The sequence below is a fragment of the Babylonia areolata genome, chromosome 8 (assembly GCF_041734735.1).
Source record: "Babylonia areolata isolate BAREFJ2019XMU chromosome 8, ASM4173473v1, whole genome shotgun sequence".
Taxonomy (NCBI): domain Eukaryota; kingdom Metazoa; phylum Mollusca; class Gastropoda; order Neogastropoda; family Buccinidae; genus Babylonia; species Babylonia areolata.
The window spans coordinates 43,656,674-43,677,036 of record NC_134883.1 but is presented as its reverse complement, the minus strand read 5'-3'; the positions used below and the strand labels follow the sequence as shown (position 1 = coordinate 43,677,036).

Sequence of the window (20,363 nt, the reverse complement as noted above, 5' to 3'; positions counted from 1 at the left end):
TATGTGTGTGTGTGTGTGTCTTCTGTCTGTTTCTGTGCGTGCGTGTACGTGCGTGCGTCCGTGCGCGCGTGTGTGTGTGTGTGTGTGTGTGTGTTTGTGTGTGTGCGTGTGTGTGTGTGTGTGTGTGTGTGTGTGTGTGTGTGTGTGTGTGTGCTCATCAGTCACCTCCGGAACCACTGCCACCGGTCTTCCATTAGATATTTGAAGCTATGGTCATCTTCGAATCCGAAGGACAAACATCTTCAGTAAACCTCTGTTTGTTTGTGTGTGTGTGTGTGTGTGTGTGTGTGTGTGTGTGTGTGTGCTCGTTCACGCGCAACGACGATGACTTACGATGGTAACTACTGATAATTGCAATTAGGAAATGAAAGGTTAAAAACACCATTCTCAAAACGCATGCACACCAACTCACACAACACCAGGAAAACTATTAAAAAAAAAAAAAACAAGAGAGGCGCCTTCAAGACTCACTTGTGATACACTTTAAAAAAAATCTAATCGTTAAAATGTGTTCTTTTTTTATTATTATAAAGCTTCGCGTTTAAAAAAAAAAAAAAAAGAAAAGAGTCCAGATTCGAACCCCGAGTGTTCGGGTGAGAAGAAACTGCCTTATCCATTACACAATTGTGGCTTCTTAACTGACGTTCTAAAATTTAGCATTTGAACATACTATTTTAAATGGCGATAAATCAGTTCCGGTATTCGCAGTGAGAACGCTGTTTAAATCATATTATTCTGGTGTATCTTGGGCATTCAAAAAATCTTTAAGGGCAATAAAAAAAAAATCTTTTTAATGGCTATCGCCGCAATCACACTGCAACCTTTAGCCGTTTTCACTAGATCCAGATAGATGTACAAGTTTAGTTACACCCGCCGGGAATGTAGTACGACACGGTCGATTCAGTTTCTCTGTTATGTTCATTCTAGTTTTATAGTTTTAAAGTTGATATGAAAATTTAGTATTTTGTTAAACTAATAACATGTAGAGCCAAGTACAAGTACTTCTAAACGTCGTAAGAAGTGAAAAGGACTTCATTTTGAGAAAAGTCAAGACTGGAAATTTTTTCGTTTCATCGTGATCAGTTCAAGGGTATTAACTCGCATTGTTTACAGTTTTTAACTGTGAATTCCGACTGATTCTGTGGATATTTTTATGGCAGTTTGGGGCATAATCCAGTAAGTGATGAGGCGTTCACAAATCTTTCTCTGAATAAATATTTAACGGTCTCCTTCTCCAACTTTCCATCACATGTTATCGTGTATTGTCCATTGAATATAGGATTGAACGGGCAGGTCAACAACTTGAAACAAAATGGCGTCGTTCACATTCGCGAAGAATATGAGCACGCGCTTTTAATGTGTATAAATATGTGTACGCAACTGATTTTTGCCCATGACCTTCAGGGCTCAGCCAAAAGATCTGTAAAGTTCACTCGTCGTATTGATTTTAGTATTTTCCGAAAAAGACCACTTGGGCGAATGAACATAGTGAAAGCCCTGTACTCTGAGAGTAAAACACACAAGCTTTTTATGTATTGAGTATAATTTCAAAATGTAATGTTTAAGTTGAGAAAGATCAGTTTAAAGCAAATTAAGTCCCCTAGCATTAATTACAGAGTAATTTCCTTTTTTTACTATCTGCACCAAAACGTTTGCAAAATAAATAAAACTTCCATGTTGAGCAAAAGAAGTTCCTGTTTGAACAAAAAAATGATAATAATGACTGCTCTTGTTGTGTCAGGATATCAGATCAGAGTGCCAAGTTTAGAGAATACAAAAAATATAAATATAACAGTAAATGCAGTTTGCATATAATTAGGCTTCATTTTTTATTTTTTTGTGCCCATCCCTGAGGCGCAATATTGTTTTAAACAAGGTGACTGGAAAGCACTGAATTTTTCCTATTTTTATGCCTAATTTGGTGTCAACTGACAAAGTATTTGCAGAGAAAATGTCAATGTTAAAGTTTACCACGGACACACAGACACACAAACACACACACACACACACACACACACACACACACACACACAACCGAACACCGGGTTAAAACATAGACTCACTTTGTTTACACAAGTGAGTCAAAAACCAAACAAACAAACAAAAACAAAAAAACAAACACAAAGCTCTTGGATCAATGAATAAGTAAAATAAAACAAGACAGAAAGAAGAAACAAATACAGATAAATGAATAAGCCAAGCAAACCGGGGGAGTGGGGGGGTGGGGGGGGGAGAGAGGAGAGAGGAGGGAGGGAGGGAATGGAGCGAGGATTAATTTAAGGCAGGGACAGACTCAATAAAAGACGGGCAGGAAACGTGTACACTACAGCATGGGCGGGCTGCGTACATAAAGCATGATTAAGATACCTTACTCGGGAGACAACGAGAGAAAGAGGAAGAGATAAAAAAAAAAAATCTTCTTCTACTTCTTTTTTTTTTTTTTTTTGAGAGAGAGAGAGGGGGGATACTGGAGGGAAACCCCCATCCCCGCCACCACCCCCCCCACCACCCCCCCACACACACACTCACACACACACATACGAACGAACGCACGCACGCGAATCCCCCACCCTCAACCCACATCCCCACGCAAACAAATAAATCAACAAACAAACACAAAAGACATACACATGCACTCTCTCTTTCTCTGTATCTCTGTCTCCCCCTCCCTCTCTGTCCCTCTCACATACATACATCCTTACCCAAATACCAAACACACACACACATACACGCACGCACGCACGCACACACACAAACACACACATGCACATGCACACACTCACACACATTCACACGCACACTCACACACACACGCACGTACACACACACACACACACACACACCAAAAAACAAACAAACAAAAAACGCATATACACGCGCAAATACAGACACAGAGAGAGAGACAGAGACAGAGAACAAAGGAAACACACACACATACACACAACTGCCCCCCCCCCACCCCATCACCCCCCCCCCCCTCCACACACACACACACTGGGCCCCCAACCTCGCCCAACACACACACACACACACACACACACACCCTCTCCCCCCTCCCCCCCCCCCCTCCCCCCTCCCCCCTCACCCCCCACCCCCCCCTCGCCCCTCCAAACTTGTCCATCACACAATCAAACTCACCGGGCGCCTGTCCAGTCGCGACGGCACACAGCACTATACTCCCCACGAGGGCAAGGTAAACCCACTGCTGCCCGCTCCTCCACCGCCACCGCCGGCTCTCTGGCCATAGCCAGGCCGCTCGCCAACAACGACGCATACCGCACGATCTCTGCCGCACGACTGCCGCACGACTGCTGCTGCTGCTTGCTGCTGCTGATGTTGTTGGTGGCGATTTGCACGTGGAGGAAGTGCTTGCTGCCAAGCTGGTTCTCTCTCTCTCTCTCTCTCTCTCTCTCTCTCTCTTTGTAGGTCTGTTTGCGAGCTTTTGGTACTTCCCCGCCCCGCCCGCGCGCTCGTGGCGTGGCATGTTTGTGTCGCTGTATGTTGTTGTTGTTGTTGTTGTGAGCTAACAATGAAAACAACAACAACAACGACAACAACAGCAACAACAACAGTGATGATGATGATAGTAATAATAATGATAATGATATAATAACAATAAGATGATGATGATGATGGTGATGATGAACCAAGAACAACAGCAGCAACAATAATGATGATAATAATCATAATAATTAATGATGATAATCGTAACAATGATGATGATAACAATAGTGATGATGATGATGATGATAATAATAATAAAAAGAAGAAGAAGAAGATTAGAAAAGAAAAGGTACTGGCACGCAACTTCCAGCATTAGAGTTACAAATTTTCAATTAGTCCAGTATATTTCTGTCTTGTAGGGTTGGGGTGGGTTGTTTTTTTTTGTTTTGTTTTTTTACTTTTCTTTTCTTTTCTTTTTTAGATTGTAATTAATCTTTGTTGGGTGTTCATGAAGACATCCCTTTATGTAACATAGTCTTTCCCCCCCCTGAAAACTGTCAAAATGTGCCGTAACGTACCAATTTTGTAGAAACATATTTTGAAGAAAAATAAATCGCCTGAGAAGGAGATCTGCAAGCTTATATGAATGGGACAATGGAGAAAATTGCAGACCTAATTCTGGAAGCAAGTGCGAGACTGAGGCTTAAAAAAAAAAGAATTGAGAGGGAGGGTGTGGAGAAGGCATTGAAACTGGGAAAGGAGTGTGGAAACGCGTAGAAAACAACGAAGAAAAAAACGAGAAAAGAAAAAGAAAGGAAAAAAAAGAAAGAAAAAAAAAGGAGAAAGAAACAAAGGTGTGGAAGCCAAACAGAAACAAATGCCAAGCAAACACAGATAAAAGAAGTGAGAGGGAGGGTGTGAAGAAAGGATTGAAACTGGGAAAGAGGGGGCTGGGGGTGGAGAAAGGATTGAAACCGGGAAAAGATGGGGTGGGGGGTGAAGAAAGGATTGAAACTGGGAAGGGGGGGGGGTGAAGAAAAGATTGACACTGGGAAAGAGGGAGGGTGTGAAGAAAGGATTGACACTGGGAAAGAGGGGGGTGTGTGAAGAAAGGATTGAAACTGGGAAAGAGGGGGGGGGGGTGAAGAAAGGATTGACACTGGGAAAGAGGGAGGGTGTGAAGAAAGGATTGACACTGGGAAAGAGGGGGGTGTGTGAAGAAAGGATTGAAACTGGGAAAGAGGGGGGCGGGGGGGGGGGTGAAGAAAGGATTGACACTAGGAAAGAGGGTGTGTGTGTGTGTGAAGAAAGGATTGAAACTGGGAAAGAGGGGGTGTGGGTGTGAAGAAAGGATTGAAACTGGGAAAGAGGGAGGGTGTGAAGAAAGGATTGAAACTGGGAAAGAGGGAGGGTGTGAAGAAAGGATTGAAACTGGGAAAGAGGGGGGGGGGTGAAGAAAGGATTGAAACTGGGAAAGAAGGGGGGGGGGTGTGAAGAAAGGATTGACACTGGGAAAGAGAGTGGTGGGGGTGGAGAAAGGATTGAAACTGGGAAAGAGGGGGGGGGGGGTGAAGAAAGGATTGAAACTGGGAAAGAGGGGTGTGTGTGAAGGAAGGATTGAAACTGGGAAAGAGGGGGTGAAGAAAGGATTGAAACTGGGAAAGAGAGCGGTGGGGGTGGAGAAAGGATTGAAACTGGGAAAGAGGGGGGCGTGTGGGGGGGTGAAGAAAGGATTGAAACTGGGAAAGAGGGAGGGTGTGAAGAAAGGATTGAAATTGGGAAAGAGGGAAGGTGTGAAGAAAGGATTGAAACTGGGAAAGAGGGAGGGTGTGGAGAAAGGATTGAAACTGGGAAAGAGGGAGGGTTGTGAAGAAAGGATTGAAACTGGGAAAGAGGGAAGGTGTGAAGAAAGGATTGAAACTGGAAAGAGGGAGGGTTGTGAAGAAAGGATTGAAACTGGGAAAGAGGGAGGGTGTGGAGAAAGGATTGAAACTGGGAAAGAGGGGGTGGAGGTGGAGAAAGGATTGAAACTGGGAAAGGGGGGGGGGGTGAAGGAAGGATTGAAACTGGGAAAGGGGGGGGGGGGGTGAAGAACGGATTGAAACTGGGAAAGAGGGGGCTGGGGGTGGAGAAAGGATTGAAACTGGGAAAGAGGGGGGGGGGGGGTGAAAAAAGGATTGAAACTGGGAAAGAGGGAGAGGTGTGAAGAAAGGATGGAACCTGGGAAAAAGGGAGGGGTGTGAAGAAAGGATTGACACTGGGAAAGAGGGGGGGGGGGGGAAGAAAGGATTGACACTGGAAAAGGGGGGGGGGGGGAAGAAAGGATTGACACTGGGAAAGGGGGGGGGGGGTGAAGAAAGGATTGAAACTGGGAAAGAGGGAGGGTGTGAAGAAAGGATTGAAACTGGGAAAGAGGGGAAGGGGTTGAAGAAAGGATTGAAACTGGGAAAGAGGGTGTGTGTGTGAAGAAAGGATTGAAACTTGGAAAGAGGGAGGGTGTGAAGAAAGGAAACAAAGGTGTGGAAGCCAAACAGAAAAAAAAATGCTAAGCTAATAAGAAAAACGCTGTAATTATATCTTGCTCTGATCGATTAGTTATGATTATCTTCCGACACTAGAAGTCTCGGCGTTGTTTTTTGTGTGTCAATGTGTTTCTCTCCTTTGACAGTGGTGAAGCCAGCTGAACTTGAATAAAGAAACCCTCTTTTTTTTTTTTTTTTTTTCTTTTTTTTTTGTCGTCGGTGACAGCCCTCAAAACTGAACAAACGGGAAAGGAATAAATCAATGTACGAATAAATGAAAACACACACACACACACACACACACACACACACACACACACACACACATACTCACACACACACACACACACACACACACACACACACACACATCACACACAGGGATGGGCAGAATATTGAGTCTGTGAAGAATGTGTGGGCTTGGGGTAGCAAGCACACCCTGGGGGAAAAATGTATTTAAAAAAAGACGAAATGGGAAAACAGTCGTTCCTTTTTTCGTTCTGCGCTGTGGTGTTTTGTATAAGTCGCTACGTGAAGTGAACAGACAAGTAAATGATGCAGTACGTAAATAAATAACTTTTACCAAAGTGACAGCTGTATTATCAATGGTTTCTCCATTGCAATGGGGAATCATTTACAGCTTAGTTTTATGTGAAGGACTACGACTCTCAAACTAGGAGGCAAAATTGCACTGGTTCTTAGTGCTGCAGCCTTGGGGCTAGTTGGCCTTTGGGGACCATCCCAGCGCCGACTGTCCTAAAACTTTCTTGGCGGAGAGAGTGGGGATGTAGCTTGGGCAAGACACTCTCCACTATAATCAGTTTCTAGCCGAGATCGTCGGGACAGCAGTTGCATCCTCTGCGGTTCTGATGGTCATAGTTGGACACGACTATCATATAGTTGTAACTTGGGCAAGACACTCTCCACTGTTATCAGTTTCTAGCCGAGATCGTCGGGACAGCAGTTACCTCCTCTGCTGTTCTGACGGTCATAGTGGGATAGGACTGGCTATCATATAGTTTAGAGGGCAGTGGAATAATGACTGAGGATAACAGCATTTCCGTATAAATAAATAACTGAATATTATCAACAGCCGTTGTTGCTTCATTACACTGACCATGGGTTCTGCTGGCTCCGCTCCTCAATCAAGCCATGTCCCCCCAAAAGCCGGTTGTTTTCCCTGAGCAAACAGTGCATGGAAACTGCTGCAAAGCCAGCACAGAATCCTTTCTCCATTTGTTTGGTCCTCCTCCATTTGCCGTCGGGCAGCATTCAGACAGTGTGTTGCCTGTGTCTCTGCCGTCCTTTCCGCGCTTTTGTCTGCATGATCAGCATGATATTGTTATGTTTGAGAGGTAGGTGTGTGTGCTGGGGGATAACAATACTGAGTTGTGGAATCCCAAATTGAGTGTTTGCTGTTAGCTTCTGGCGCGAAAGTATCACGTATGTTTGCAGAAAAATTAATTAACGTCACATATCGTGATGATATAGCAGAATAACAATATCATAGCCGATGAAGTCCGTTTTAACGCACACACATACACAAAAACCCAGCCATTGCTGTGTGATTCCTTAACCTCCTCACAGACATTTGACAATAAACAGTTAGCATTTATGAACTCACACAAAATTAGAATGGTGACAAGCAACCCTGAGAAACAGAAAAAGAAATTAAAACTGTTGAAACTCAACTTTCTGTTCAGTTGTAGTTTTAATTAGCATACTCTTCCTAAACCAGATAAAATTTTAGAGGTATTTTAGTCTAAACAGCACTTGGCTGCAATAAATCATAATTTGAAAATCCGAGCCAGCTTTTAATCATTCGAAAGCATTCAAACTGTTTTAATAAAACACACAACCTTCAATTTACCTCCTGCCAGATATATTAAGTCATAACTGACATTGTGTTAGATTAGGCCTTCTACTTTCAGTCAATGTCAATGATTTTGGGACCCGTTTTTTCCCCAAGAAGGCATCGCCAGTGCACAAGACAACTGATATCATTAAATGTCTGGTCTGAAATAATCGAGATAAACCAGCGGTTTAATTAACCACTCTGATCAATCAACTAACTTTTGAGGAAGACAGAAATAAAAACAACGCTGATTGTAATTACGTATCACTATGTTGGAAACGATATGTATTCATACATACATATCATGATGCTGGAAAAAAGTGTGTGTGTGTGTGTGTGTGTGTGTGTGTGTGTACACATATATGTATGTACATATAGTCTTGCATATAACACCACCAGCTCATCATCAATTGCAGACTCATTTATACTGTGTTGTTCCGGTCGTGGGAGTTCGGGTTGTGTAAATACTCCTTCCTCACTGCGTTTGGTGAACGCTTTCTGTGGGCGCTGGCGATGATTGAGGAACGAACATTCCCTGGAGACGTGTTTCAGTTCTGGCGGTCCCATCTACCGATCAATGGCATCAAAGTGGTGCTGTTCTTTGATTCGGGTAATTATATGCTGCAGCGGTTGCTGGAGTGAGGGGGAGTGTTGGGTGTTGAAATGAAGGGTGGTGGTGGTAGGGGTAGGGGTGAGAGGTTTTGAAAAAAAATCGTCGAGGCGTTTGTTTGCGATATATATTTCTCTTTGTTTTTTTGTTGTTGTTTTGTTGTTGTTGTTGTTGTTTTTTGTTGTTGTTGTTGTTGTTGTTTTTCTTTTTTTTTCTTTTTCTGCTTTCTTCTCCTTCTCAGTTCTGTTCTGTCAGTTCTCTTGTTCTTTCGTATCCCTGTCTTCTTCTTCTTCTTCTTCTTCTTCTTCTTCTTCTTCTCTTCCTCCTCATTCTTCATCATCTTCTTCTTTTTCTTCTTCTTCTTCTACTTCTTCTTCTTCTTCTTCTCCTCCTCCTCCTCCTCCTCCTCCTCCTCTTCCTCCTCATTCTTCTTCTACTTCTTTTCCTCCTCCTCCTAATTCTTCTTCTCCTTCTTCTTCTTCTCCTCCTCCTCATTCTTCTTCTTCTCCTTCTTTTCCTCCTCCTCCTCTTCCTCCTCATTCTTCTTCTTTTCCTCCTCCTCCTCCTAATTCTTCTTCTTCTTCTCCTCCTCCTCCTCCTCGTTCTTCTTCTTCTCCTTTTTCTCATCCTCATTCTTCTTCTTCTTCTTCACATTCTTCTTCTTCTTTATTTTTATATTTTGTGTCGTTAAAAGGGCAGAATTGTAAAAAGGCCTTTACTGCGCCTAATTCTTTACCCATTAAAGATTCAGTCAATAAAGATTCAATCAGTCAATCTTCTTCTTCTCCTCCTCATTCTTCTTCTTCTGTCCTTCCTCATGCTTCTTATTCTTCTCATTCTCCTCCTCCTCCTCCTTCTTTTTCTTCTTCTTCTTCTCCTTCTTCTCTTCTCCTCGTCCTCCTCCTTGTTCTTCTTGTTCTTCTTCTGCCTTCCTCATGCTTCTTCGTCTTTTTCTCCTTCTCTCAGTTACGTATTTTTGCTGTCTGTATTGTTTTTGCTGGTACTCTGTTGTCCCCATTTATCCGCTTTACAATGTTCTCTGGTGACATGCGTCTCTGGTCACAGCGGGAAGTTGGTTTTGTAGACACAGACACCCTGAAAACTGGGTTTTTTTTGCCACCAGTTCCCTTTACAGCTTCATTCACACACACACACACACACACACACACACACACACACACAACACATGCACTCACTCACAAACGAGCAGTGAGTGGTCTTACTTAATTACACCACGTGACTAGGCAGTTAAACTGAGGAACACACAAACAAACATCATTAAGAAGAAAAAAGACTCTTATGTAGAGATGGAAAATGGATGCTTTCAAAACAAAATACACCAGAAACATTGTGTGCCTATGCGGGCATAATATGCATATTCTTTCTTGTGTTAAGATAAACGAATTCATCCGTATAGTTCCCAACAACTCAATTACAAAACAAACAAAAAAAAAAAAACCAAAAAAAACAAAAAAAAAAAAAAATTTGCATCCTTACGAATTTTATTCGTCAGTTTATCCAAACGTCCAATAGCTAAAGGCCTGTAAGTATTCTGACACTGGACTCTATATCTGTTTTTATTAGTCAGTTAAATTTATGGTTAGTTATTTAGGCTCTTGTACCTATTTTCTGTCACCCTACTGTCCATGTCCATTCTGACCGTTTTTACTGCGCCATGTAGGCAGCCATACTCCGTTTTCGATGGTAGCAGCCATACTCCGTTTTCGGGGGTAACTGTCAATTTTGAATAATGTCTTAGGACAAAGAAAGGTTATTGTGCAAAGGTGCGCTGTTTGCCAAATACCTGTTCGGTGATTGCTGTGATTAGCATAAACAGTGAACCATTCGCAGAAACGTGAACACTTCTGCGCCTCATTTCTTTTCGTCTCTACTTCTGTCCATTCTTTCTTTTTCTATAATTGTGATGGCCTAGAGGTAACGCGTCCGCCTAGGAAGCGAGAGAATATGAGCGCAGTGGTTCGAATCACGGCTCAGCCGCCGATATTTTCTCCCCCTCCACTAGACCTTGAGTGGTGATCTGGACGCTAGTCATTCGGATGAGACGATAAACCGAGGTCCCGTGTGCAGCATGCACTTAGCGCACGTAAAAAAACCCACGGCAACAAAGGGGTTGTTCCTGGCAAAATTCTGTAGAAAAATCCACTTCCATAGAAAAAACAAATAAAACTGCACGCAGGAAAAAATACAAAAAAATAGGTGGCGCTGTAGTGTAGTGACGCGTTCTCCCTGGGGAGAGCAGCCCGAATTTCACACAGAGAAATCTGTTGCGACAAAAAGAGAACTACAATACAACACAATACAATACAATATAATACAATACAATAATTGTTCCCATTCTTTCTACCTTTGTCACAATTTGTTGTGATGTCTCAGTTACTGCAGAAAAGTGGTGCTTCCTTTTCATCGTTGTATAGATGCAGATCTGTACTAAAATGTAATAATAATAATAATAACAATAATAGTATTTATGTAGCGCTGAATCTTGTGCAGAGACAAATCTAAGCGCTTTCACACCAGTCATTCACACGCATGCATAACTGTAAAACTGAAGAAACCGAAGACAAGGGAGAGGCAGGGGAGGGAGGCTACAATGTGAAGAGGTGGGTTTTAAGGCCAGACTTGAAAGAGCTGAGTGCGGAGACTTGACGAAGCGAAAGAGGAAGTTCATTCCAAATGCAAGGTCCAGAGACAGATAAAGAACGGCGTCCAACAGTGGAGTGTTTGAATCTGGGTATGCGTAAACAGAGTGGGTCCGATATAGAAGACGTCAAGAGGTCAACACTTGATCATGAAAGTTTCAGTTTTCGTCACTGCGTTCGGACTAATCCGTATACGCTACACCACATCTGCTGAGCAGATGCCTGACATCAGCTTAAACCAGTGCACTTTTCAGGCTTTAAGAGCATGCACATATATTTGTGTATCTATCAGTGGATTTCATTTACAGAATTTTTTGCCAGAGGACAACACTCTTGTTGCCATCGGTTCTTTTTCAGTGTTGCAGTACACAGGACTTCGGTTTATCGTCTCGAGAATCCGAATGACTAGACGCTCAGTTTGATTTTCCAGTCCAACTTGGAAGAAAGGGCGAGAGCGATAAATGAATGAAGGGTACAGAGCGGGCAAAAGACAAGGAATAGAGGGCAGAGCATAGTATTCAAAAGGGGTGATCGGAAGTGGGAACAGAAATAGGAAGGACGTAGAAAAGTAACTGTAAAAAAACCAACTTCTTTTTCTTCGTTCGTGGGCTGCTACTCCCACGTTCACTCGTATGTACACGAGTAGGCTTTTACGTGTATGACCTTTTTCTATCCCACCATGTAGGTAGCCATACTCCGTTTTCGGGGGTGTGCATGCTGGGTATGATCTTGTCTCCATAACCCACCGAACGCTGACATGGATTACAGGATCTTTAACGTGCGTATTTGATCTTCTGCTTACGTGTACACACGAAGGGGGCTCAGGCACAAGCAAGTCTGCACATACGTTGACATGGGAGGTTTGAAAGATCCCCCCCCCCCACTTTACCTACCATGCGCCGTTACCGAGATTCGAACCCGGAACCCTTAGATTGAAAGTCCATCGCTTTAACCACTCGGCTATTGCACCTGTAAAAAAAAATCCAACAGCACTAAAGTCATGAATGCTCATGAAAAAAAAACCCTCACAGGTTCTGTTGGAGAAAGAATCGAACTCAAGGACACTAAGTGGGCAACAAAGTAAGGAACAGCGGGCTACTGTGCTGTGATCGATTGATAATGATTGCCTGCCTTCCACAGTGGAAAACATAGCGCTTCTTGTATGCGTTCCCTGTATTATTCTCATCAGGCAATGGTGTGTGTGTGTGTGCATGCGTGTGTGTGTGTGTGTGTGTGTCTGTGTGTGTGTCTGTGTCTGTGTCCGTGAGAGAGAGAGAGAGAGAGAGAGAGAAAACGTGTGTATTCGCGCACCTGTGTATGTGTGTAAGAGAGAGAGAGGTGGGATATGTGTGTGTATGCGCACACTTTGTGTGTGTATGCTCACGCGCGCGTGTCTGTGTGCATGTTTGTGTGTGTGCGAGCGTGCGTGCGCGTCCGTGTGCATGCGTGTGAGCATCACACTGACCATGGGTTCTACACTCTTCCCTCCTCAATCACGCCATGCGCCCAAGGTTGTTTTCCCTGAGCAAACAGTGCATGGAAACTGCTGCAAAGCCAGCACAGAATCCTTTCTCCATTTGTTTGGTCCTCCTCCATTTGCCGTCGGGCAGCATTCAGGCAGTGTGTTGCCTGTGTCTCTGCCGTCCTTTCCGCGCTTTTGTCTGCATGATCAGCATGATATTGTTATGTTTGAGTGTGGTAGAGGGGTGTGGGTGATGGCAGTAATGATTTCCTGTTGCCCGAATCCAGTACCAGGAATCGCTGTTAGTGTCTCTCTCTCTCTGTCTCTCTCTCTCCCTCTACCCCTCTCTCCCTGTCCCCTACCTCTCTCTGTCCCTCTCTCCTCCCCCCCTCTCTCTCTGTCTCTCCCTCCACCCCCCTCTCTCTCTGTCCCCCATCTCTCTCTGTCCCTCCCTCCTCTCTCTCTCTCTCTCTGTCGCTCTCTCTCTCTGTCTCTCTCTCTCCCTCTACTCCCTGTCCCCTACCTCTCTCTGTCCCTCTCTCCTCCCCCCTCTCTCTCTCTGTCTCTCCCTCCACCCCCCTCTCTCTCTGTCCCCCATCTCTCTCTGTCCCTCCCTCCTCTGTCTCTCTCTCTCTCTCTGTCGCTCTCTCTCTGTGTGTCTTTCTCCCTCCACCCCTCTCTCTGTCCCCTACCTCTCTCTGTCCCTTTCTCCTCCCCCCCCCTCTCTCTGTCTCTCCCTCCACCCCCCTCTCTCTCTGTCCCCCATCTCTCTCTGTCCCTCCCTCCTCTCTCTCTCTCTCTGTCGCTCTCTCTCTCTGTGTCTTTTTCCCTCTACCCCTCTCTCCCTGTCCCCTACCTCTCTGTCCCTCTCTCCTCCCCCCCTCTCTCTCTCTGTCTCTCCCTCCACCCCCCTCTCTCTCTGTCCCCCATCTCTCTCTGTCCCTCCCTCCTCTCTCTCTCTCTCTGTCGCTCTCTCTCTCTCTCTCTGTCTTTCTCCCTCCACCCCTCTCTCTCTGTCCCCTACCTCTCTCTGTCCCTCTCTCCTCCCCCCCTCTCTCTCTCTGTCTCTCCCTCCACCCCCCTCTCTCTCTGTCCCCCATCTCTCTCTGTCCCTCCCTCCTCTCTCTCTCTCTCTCTCTCTCGCTCTCTCTCTCTCTGTCTTTCTCCATCCACCCCTCTCTCTCTCTCTGCCCCACCTCTCTCTGTCTCTGTCTCCCTCCTCCCCCCCCTTTCTCTCTCCCTCCACCCCGCTCTCTCTCCCCCATCTCTCTCTGTCCCTCCCTCATCTCTCTTTCTCTGTCTGTCCCTCTCTCTCTCCATGTCTCTGTCTCGGTCTACCCCAGGCTGGTTCTTTCTTTCTTTCTGTCTGTCTGTCAGTCTGTTTCTCTTGTGTTTGTCCCATCACAAAAGATTGTATTTGGCATCCCAATACAAACAACAACAGCAACAGAACAACAACAACAACAACAACAACCATGGTTTCAGAGCGACATTAAACGTCAGGATGGATGGTCATGCAGGAAAGTGACAAAGGTATCAGCCTGAGATTGGAGCCCAAAACCCCTCTCGTCCTTACCGCTTAGCTCCCTCCCCCCTACCCTCCCGCACCCCGCACTCCCTCTCCCCCCCCCCTTCCCCCCCCCCTCCACTTCCCACCCCCACACCCCCCGCAATGTGCAACAGGAATTAAAAAAAAAAAAAAAAAAAAAAAAAAAAGCTGGTGCACCCACAGTAATAATCCTCAGATATTGGACAATTGAGCATTGGCAGTAAAAAGAAAGAAAAAGAAAAAAAAAAAAAGTCAGAGGCTGATTGATCCATTCAATCAGATAGTTGCCACTGGTATGGCAAATGCTAGCCTGAAAAGCAGAAAATTAGGATGGTACATGCATTAAAGTTTGCTTTGTTTGTTTGTTGTTTACATGCAAGTTTGTTTTTGGTTGTTTTTTTTCCCCAAAAAAACTCATAAGGCGATGTTGAGTTAAAAGACCTGTGTGCAACAAATCATTTAGAAAAATCAATACAAAGCACTGGAAGATCAGTGCAAAATTTGTGAGTCGGTTTATTGTTTTGGAAGCATTGAGCTAATATCACCCATATTTCGAATCACATCCCCAAGTTTGATTTCTATCTACAGCAATAATAATAATAATAATAATAATAAAGTGCATTTTAAGACGTTTATTCCCTTGGAGAGCTCTAAGCGCCATTACAATTTCTTAAGAAGGCAAGAATATTTACACACTTATTCACAAAACTATGCTCATCCACACACAAATATATATATCTACACTTATCAACAAAGTATGCATATATATATATATATATATATATATATATACACACACACACACACACACACACACACACACACACACATATATATATATATATATATATAACACGTTAAAAGGTTTCAGCACTTAAAACCTATGGCGTAGGTTACACCTGGTGTTAACTTATTCAGTCAATGGAGTTTGTAAAGGTGGGTCTCAAGCCCAACCTTAAAGTCTGACAATGTGGGAGCCTTTCTAAGTGTCTGGGAGAGTGCGTCATAAGTTGAAGGACCAACAAATGAAAAAGAACGTCTGCCATATTTCTCTAGATGGAATCGGGGAATGACGAGGTGACCGGCATTTGAAGACCGCAATGATCTGGATGGCACATACAGGGTCAAGAGATCAGAAATGTATGCAGGGGACTGAATCAGTAACACCATGCAACAGTATGTCGCTGGTGCACCAACACAGAGATTACGGTTCACGCTCTGAAAGTACGAAAATCGAATGACAATTATATTATTGTTTTCTTGATTATTCGGCTTATACAAAACAAAAAAAACAAAAAAACAAAAAAAAGCACACACACACACACAATAACAATATCACCGCGTGCAAAAACTAGATTTTTCTTCCGGTCGTTCGTATGACAATCCTATTATTGTTTTCTTAATCATTATACTTCTTTTTCGTTCGTGGGCTGCAACTCCCACGTTCACTCGTATGTACAAGAGTGGGCTTTTACGTGTATGGCCGTTTTTACCCCCGCCATGTAGGCAGCCATACTCCGTTTTCAGGGGGGTGCATGCTGGGTATGTTCTTGTTTCCATAGCCCACCGAACGCTGACATGGATTACAGGATCTTTAACGTGCTTATTTGATCTTCTGCTTGCGTACGCACACGAAGGGGGTTTAGGCACAAGCGGGTATGCACATAATTGTGTTGACCTGAGAGATCAGAAAAGCTCTACCCTTTACCCACCAGGCGCCGTTACCGAGATTCGAACCCGGGACCTACAGATTGAAAGTCCAACACTTTAACACTTTGCTATTGCGCTCGTCATTCGGCTTATACAAAAACGGACAATAACTTAATATCACTACGTGAAAAAAAAAAAAAAAAAAAAATCTCCCGGATGTTCATATGACAATCCTATTACTGGTTTCTTAATCATTCGACTTATACATAAAACGCACAATAACTTAATATCATCGCATGCAAAAAACAACAACAAAAAACAAAAAAAAAACAACGTTTTTTCTCCCAGATGTTGTACCGTAGAGCATTGCGCGCTCTCTGTTATTGCAGACTGTAGCCTGTGCCGCTGGCTGGATCGTGTATTTCCCTGCATGCATAATTATCTGTCAGCGCCGCTGTGGTTGATGACTGATTTCTAGCGGCAGCACTTACCGTGTTTGAGTAACAAATATCCCCGGAGACGTGTGCTGAGCTGGCTGGCGACTTGATCTGTAAATCAATGACATCAAAGTGATATTATGGTCTTTTGATTCAGGCAGTTACGTGCTGCAGAGCGAGAGAGAGAGAGAGAGAGGGGGGGGGGGGAGAAAGAAGAAAAGATTGAAAGCATATCGGAGACGGAATTTCATGTAAACAATGAAAAATGGAGGGGAATGGTGGTTTTTTTTTTCCATTTCTTTAACCCTTTCAGTGCCATTTGAGTGCAAAATTCCCTTATGCTTTAAAGACAGAAAATATGGTGTCTAAGAATAGCTGGAGATTCCCCCTGTGATGTGTAGAAAATATGGCCTATCCTACCACCGAACATAAAGAGTAGTAGGTTCATGGATAAAAGATAATGATCTGGTCACCCTTCAGTGACATGGGTCCTCTTACCTAGCTGTTGCATGAATGCGAGTTTGGCAGTGAATGGGTTAATTGTTCTTATTTTATTATTATTTCTCTTCTCTTTTTTTTTTTAGTTAGTGGTTTTTATTGCGACAGAACACTAGATAAAAGCCTTTACATAACAAACACATACCTACACTCACACTCAGACATGGAATGCTAAGAGGAAATAAATGTTCTGTGTATGTTCAAGTTAGGAAATTTGAAGACTGAATCAGGAGACCAAGGCTGATGTAATCATCAACGCACTCATGGTGAGACGGACGTGGTAGCCAAGTGTGGAGAGTAGGTATGAGTTTGTAGCTGGTTTGAATTTCGACAGCAAGTAACGATGGGTCAAGCGTGGATATATTTTTTTTTTATATAGTCTCCTTAGTGTAATGTGTATCTGCACACACTTACCAGTGTCTTAACCCCCTTCCTGTTTATACGTACACAAAAGATCACCGAAACAAATATGCAGATGATCCTGTAACGGATGTCAACTGTCATTGGTTTGTAGAAACATGGACACTTTCAGCAAGCAGTCACTCCCGAACACGGGGTATGGCTGCTTATATCTATCAGTAAATGACGGGATTTACAGGGATTTATAAGGGAAAAAAAAGAACAAGAAAAAAGAGGAGAGGAGGAAGAAGAAGAGGAAGAGAAAGAAGAAGAGGAGGAGGAAGAAGAAGAGGAGGAAGAGGAAAAGAAGAGGAGGAGGAGAAACTGAAACGCCGTAGAAAAGGAGACCAAACTGTTGTAGAATTGAAAGGTTAAACGAAGAAAAATAATAATAATGGTATTTATATAGTACTGAATCTTGTGCAGAGACACAAATCAAAGCGCTTTTGCACCAGTCATTCACACGCATGCATAACTCTAAAACTGGAAAAATTGAAGAGAAGGAAGCGGCAGGGAAGGGAGGCTATTTTGGGAAGAGGTGGGTTTTAAGGCCAGACTTGAAAGAGCTGAGTGTGGAGACTTGACGAAGCGAAGAGGAAGTTCATTTCAATTGCAATGTCCAGAGACAGAGAAAGAACGGCGTCCAACTGTCGAGTGTTTGAATCTGGGTATGCGTAAACAGAGTGGATCCGAAGCCGATCGTAGTGAGCGAGATGGCGTGTAGAGGTGAAGGCAGCCGCAGAGATAGGAAGGGGCAGATTTGTGAATACATTTATAACATAGAGTGCTGATCTTGTACTTTATTCTGTGTGAGACAGGGAGCCAGTGGAGATGTTGCAAAAGAGGAGTGATGTGCTCAGATCTTTTCTTTCTGAGGACCAGTCGGGCAGCAACGTTTTGTATGCGCTTTACCTTGTGAGTTGAAGCTTGACCTGCAGTTCTTCCCTATGCCAAGGGGGTGGCAAAGCTGTTCAGTCATAGTCAAGAAGATCCACGGTGTCAAGAGAAAACACCGAAAAAGCATATGCACACAATCACTGAGGAATAGTTTGAACAGCTTGTTAAAGTGAACACAACGAGCGCTGGTAAAGAGAGACGTAATGATCACAACACAATGACACGCGGCAACGGAGCGGCGTGAGAGCGACTGGCCTGACCGAAACACGTCATCATCACGCTGGTCGAGCGAGCAGTGATAAGAAACTCTAGGGAGAGCTGGACAGTACAAGGTCTTCAGAAAAGAAGCCCCCTTCAGTCAAGTGTTTCGGCCCTTAACTCCTTACACTCTAAGGGGGCCGGGCCACACCCAGCTCATGACTCCTGGATGCCCTTGTATTGCCGCCTTCTCTTTTTTTTCCCCCTGGTCCTCAGCAGGTTCGAACCCGCACCTCCAGGGTGGTCGCCACTTCAGAACTGAGTCACCTTTTCTGGCAGACGTTTTAACCACTGAGCCATCGTACGCCTAGTTTGACTAGAGAAATTTAATCCGTATGGAGTTTACTTTCATTCCTCCTCGACCAGATCCAGCTGGAACTTTTTTCTGCTGCTTCTGCCATTGCTTGAGAGCCCATGTCCTCTCTCTGCCAGAAATCGACGGCTGTTTCATGAGGCTGTAGGCAGATGGGCCCACAAACCCTCTTGCACCAATCTCTGTGGTGAGAACTTTGGCTTGGAAGCCAGATTCTCCCAGGCTGCTGGCTAGACTAGCATACTTCTCGGTCTTGTACGTGTGGGCTTCCTCCATTCTGCTTTCGTATGGCAAAGTGAGCTCAGTTAGAATCGCTTGTTTCGTAGCTTTGGAGTGGAGTACTATGTCAGGTCTCACGCCGCTCTTGCTGATGATTTCTGGGTGTTTCTTCCCCTCTGGTAGGTCAACTCTCATCGCGCACTCAAACTGTCATTCTGACGAAGCGACTTCTCATAGGGTAGAACTTCAATCCTGAGCGGAAAAAGAAGAAGAAGAAGAAGAAGAGCCTTTGACAAGTAACAGTCCTGGCGTTTGATTGTGCGTGCTTCACCTGTTGCGTGCATGCCGACTTTGTCAACTGCTGTTTTTGGTTTGGAATGGGATTTGTCTGTTTACCTGTTTGTCTGTCTGTTTGCCTGTCTGTCTGCCTGCCAGTCTCCGCCTCCCACCCAACGACACCTTCTCCCCTCCATCCCCTTCGATTGAAAATAGTAATCATAATAATCATAGTAATGTACATTTATATAGCGCCCTTTCTCTCTAAGGGCTCAGGGCGCTTTTCATGAAAGAAAAATATTACAAGTTACATAAAACATTCATGACCACTCTTTCTCAAAAAGCCCTCCGCCCCACCCTCCCCCACTTCCCACTCTCCCCGTCCCACTCTACATACATCCAAAGTGAGCTGACATGGATGGTGTTGGAGAACAAGGAAGCTGAGAGTGCTTAAAGATAGGTTTTTAAAAGATGATTTTTCAGTGATGAGCGGAAAGCAGAATTAGAATCAGATGCACGGATATGATAAGGAAGGTTGTTCCAGATGTGAGGAGCAGAAAAGAAGAAAGAACATTCACCATAGGTTCTTGTATTGACACGAGGAAGTTTCAAAAGGTAACAGTCAGAGGAAGAGCGACCCCCCTCACTCCCCCCCCCCCCACACACACACACCCCGTGCCCCCCACCTCCCCGTCTCCTCACCCACACACCCACCCATGCAAAAATGTTATTTATCTTTTTTTGTCTACCGTTTTGCGCGCGCAAAGTGCGCGCGCGCGCGCGCGTGTGTGTGTGTCCAGTATGTGTGTGTGTGTGTGTGTGTGTGTGTCCAGTATGTGTGTGTATGTGAACGAGTTTTGCAGTATGAACGTGCTGTACAAACCAGACAGAAGAAACAAACACACAACAACAAAACAAACAACATAACAAACAACAGCAAAATAACACACACACACACACACACACACACACACACACACACACACACACACACACACACACAAAGAAAAAGAAAATTAAAAAAAAAACCAACGGTATCCAGCCGCAACAGCAACAACATACACACACATTGAAGTAAAGAGGTGAGGGGAAAACCCCCTGTTAAGGTGGAAGGTTGGAGGAGTTGAGGAGATTGGGAGAAAGAGGGAGTGTGGGTGTGTGTGGGTGGGTGTGGGGGGACGCAGTGGGGAGTGGGCCGAATGTGTCGTGCGGGTTGGGGACTGTAATGATGTTTGATGGCGTGAGACACCGCGTGAAATGGATCGATAATACCCTGGGCCGCCAATAGGCTAATGCATCACACAGACTAGACTT

General features: G+C 44.4%; 1 protein-coding gene across 1 annotated transcript in view; it reads right to left on the bottom strand.

Annotated features, from left to right (window-relative positions):
- LOC143285295 (carbonic anhydrase-related protein 10-like) overlaps positions 1–20,363 on the bottom strand; it is a 138,428-nt gene that overhangs the window by 115,598 nt on the left and 2,467 nt on the right. Inside the window, exons 2-4 of the mRNA XM_076592558.1 lie at positions 16,244–16,300; positions 15,185–15,207; positions 3,185–3,330 (exon numbers count right to left, since the gene is read on the bottom strand). Coding sequence (XP_076448673.1) covers positions 3,185–3,330; positions 15,185–15,207; positions 16,244–16,300 — 226 coding nt within the window. The remainder of the gene's footprint in view (positions 1–3,184; positions 3,331–15,184; positions 15,208–16,243; positions 16,301–20,363) is intronic.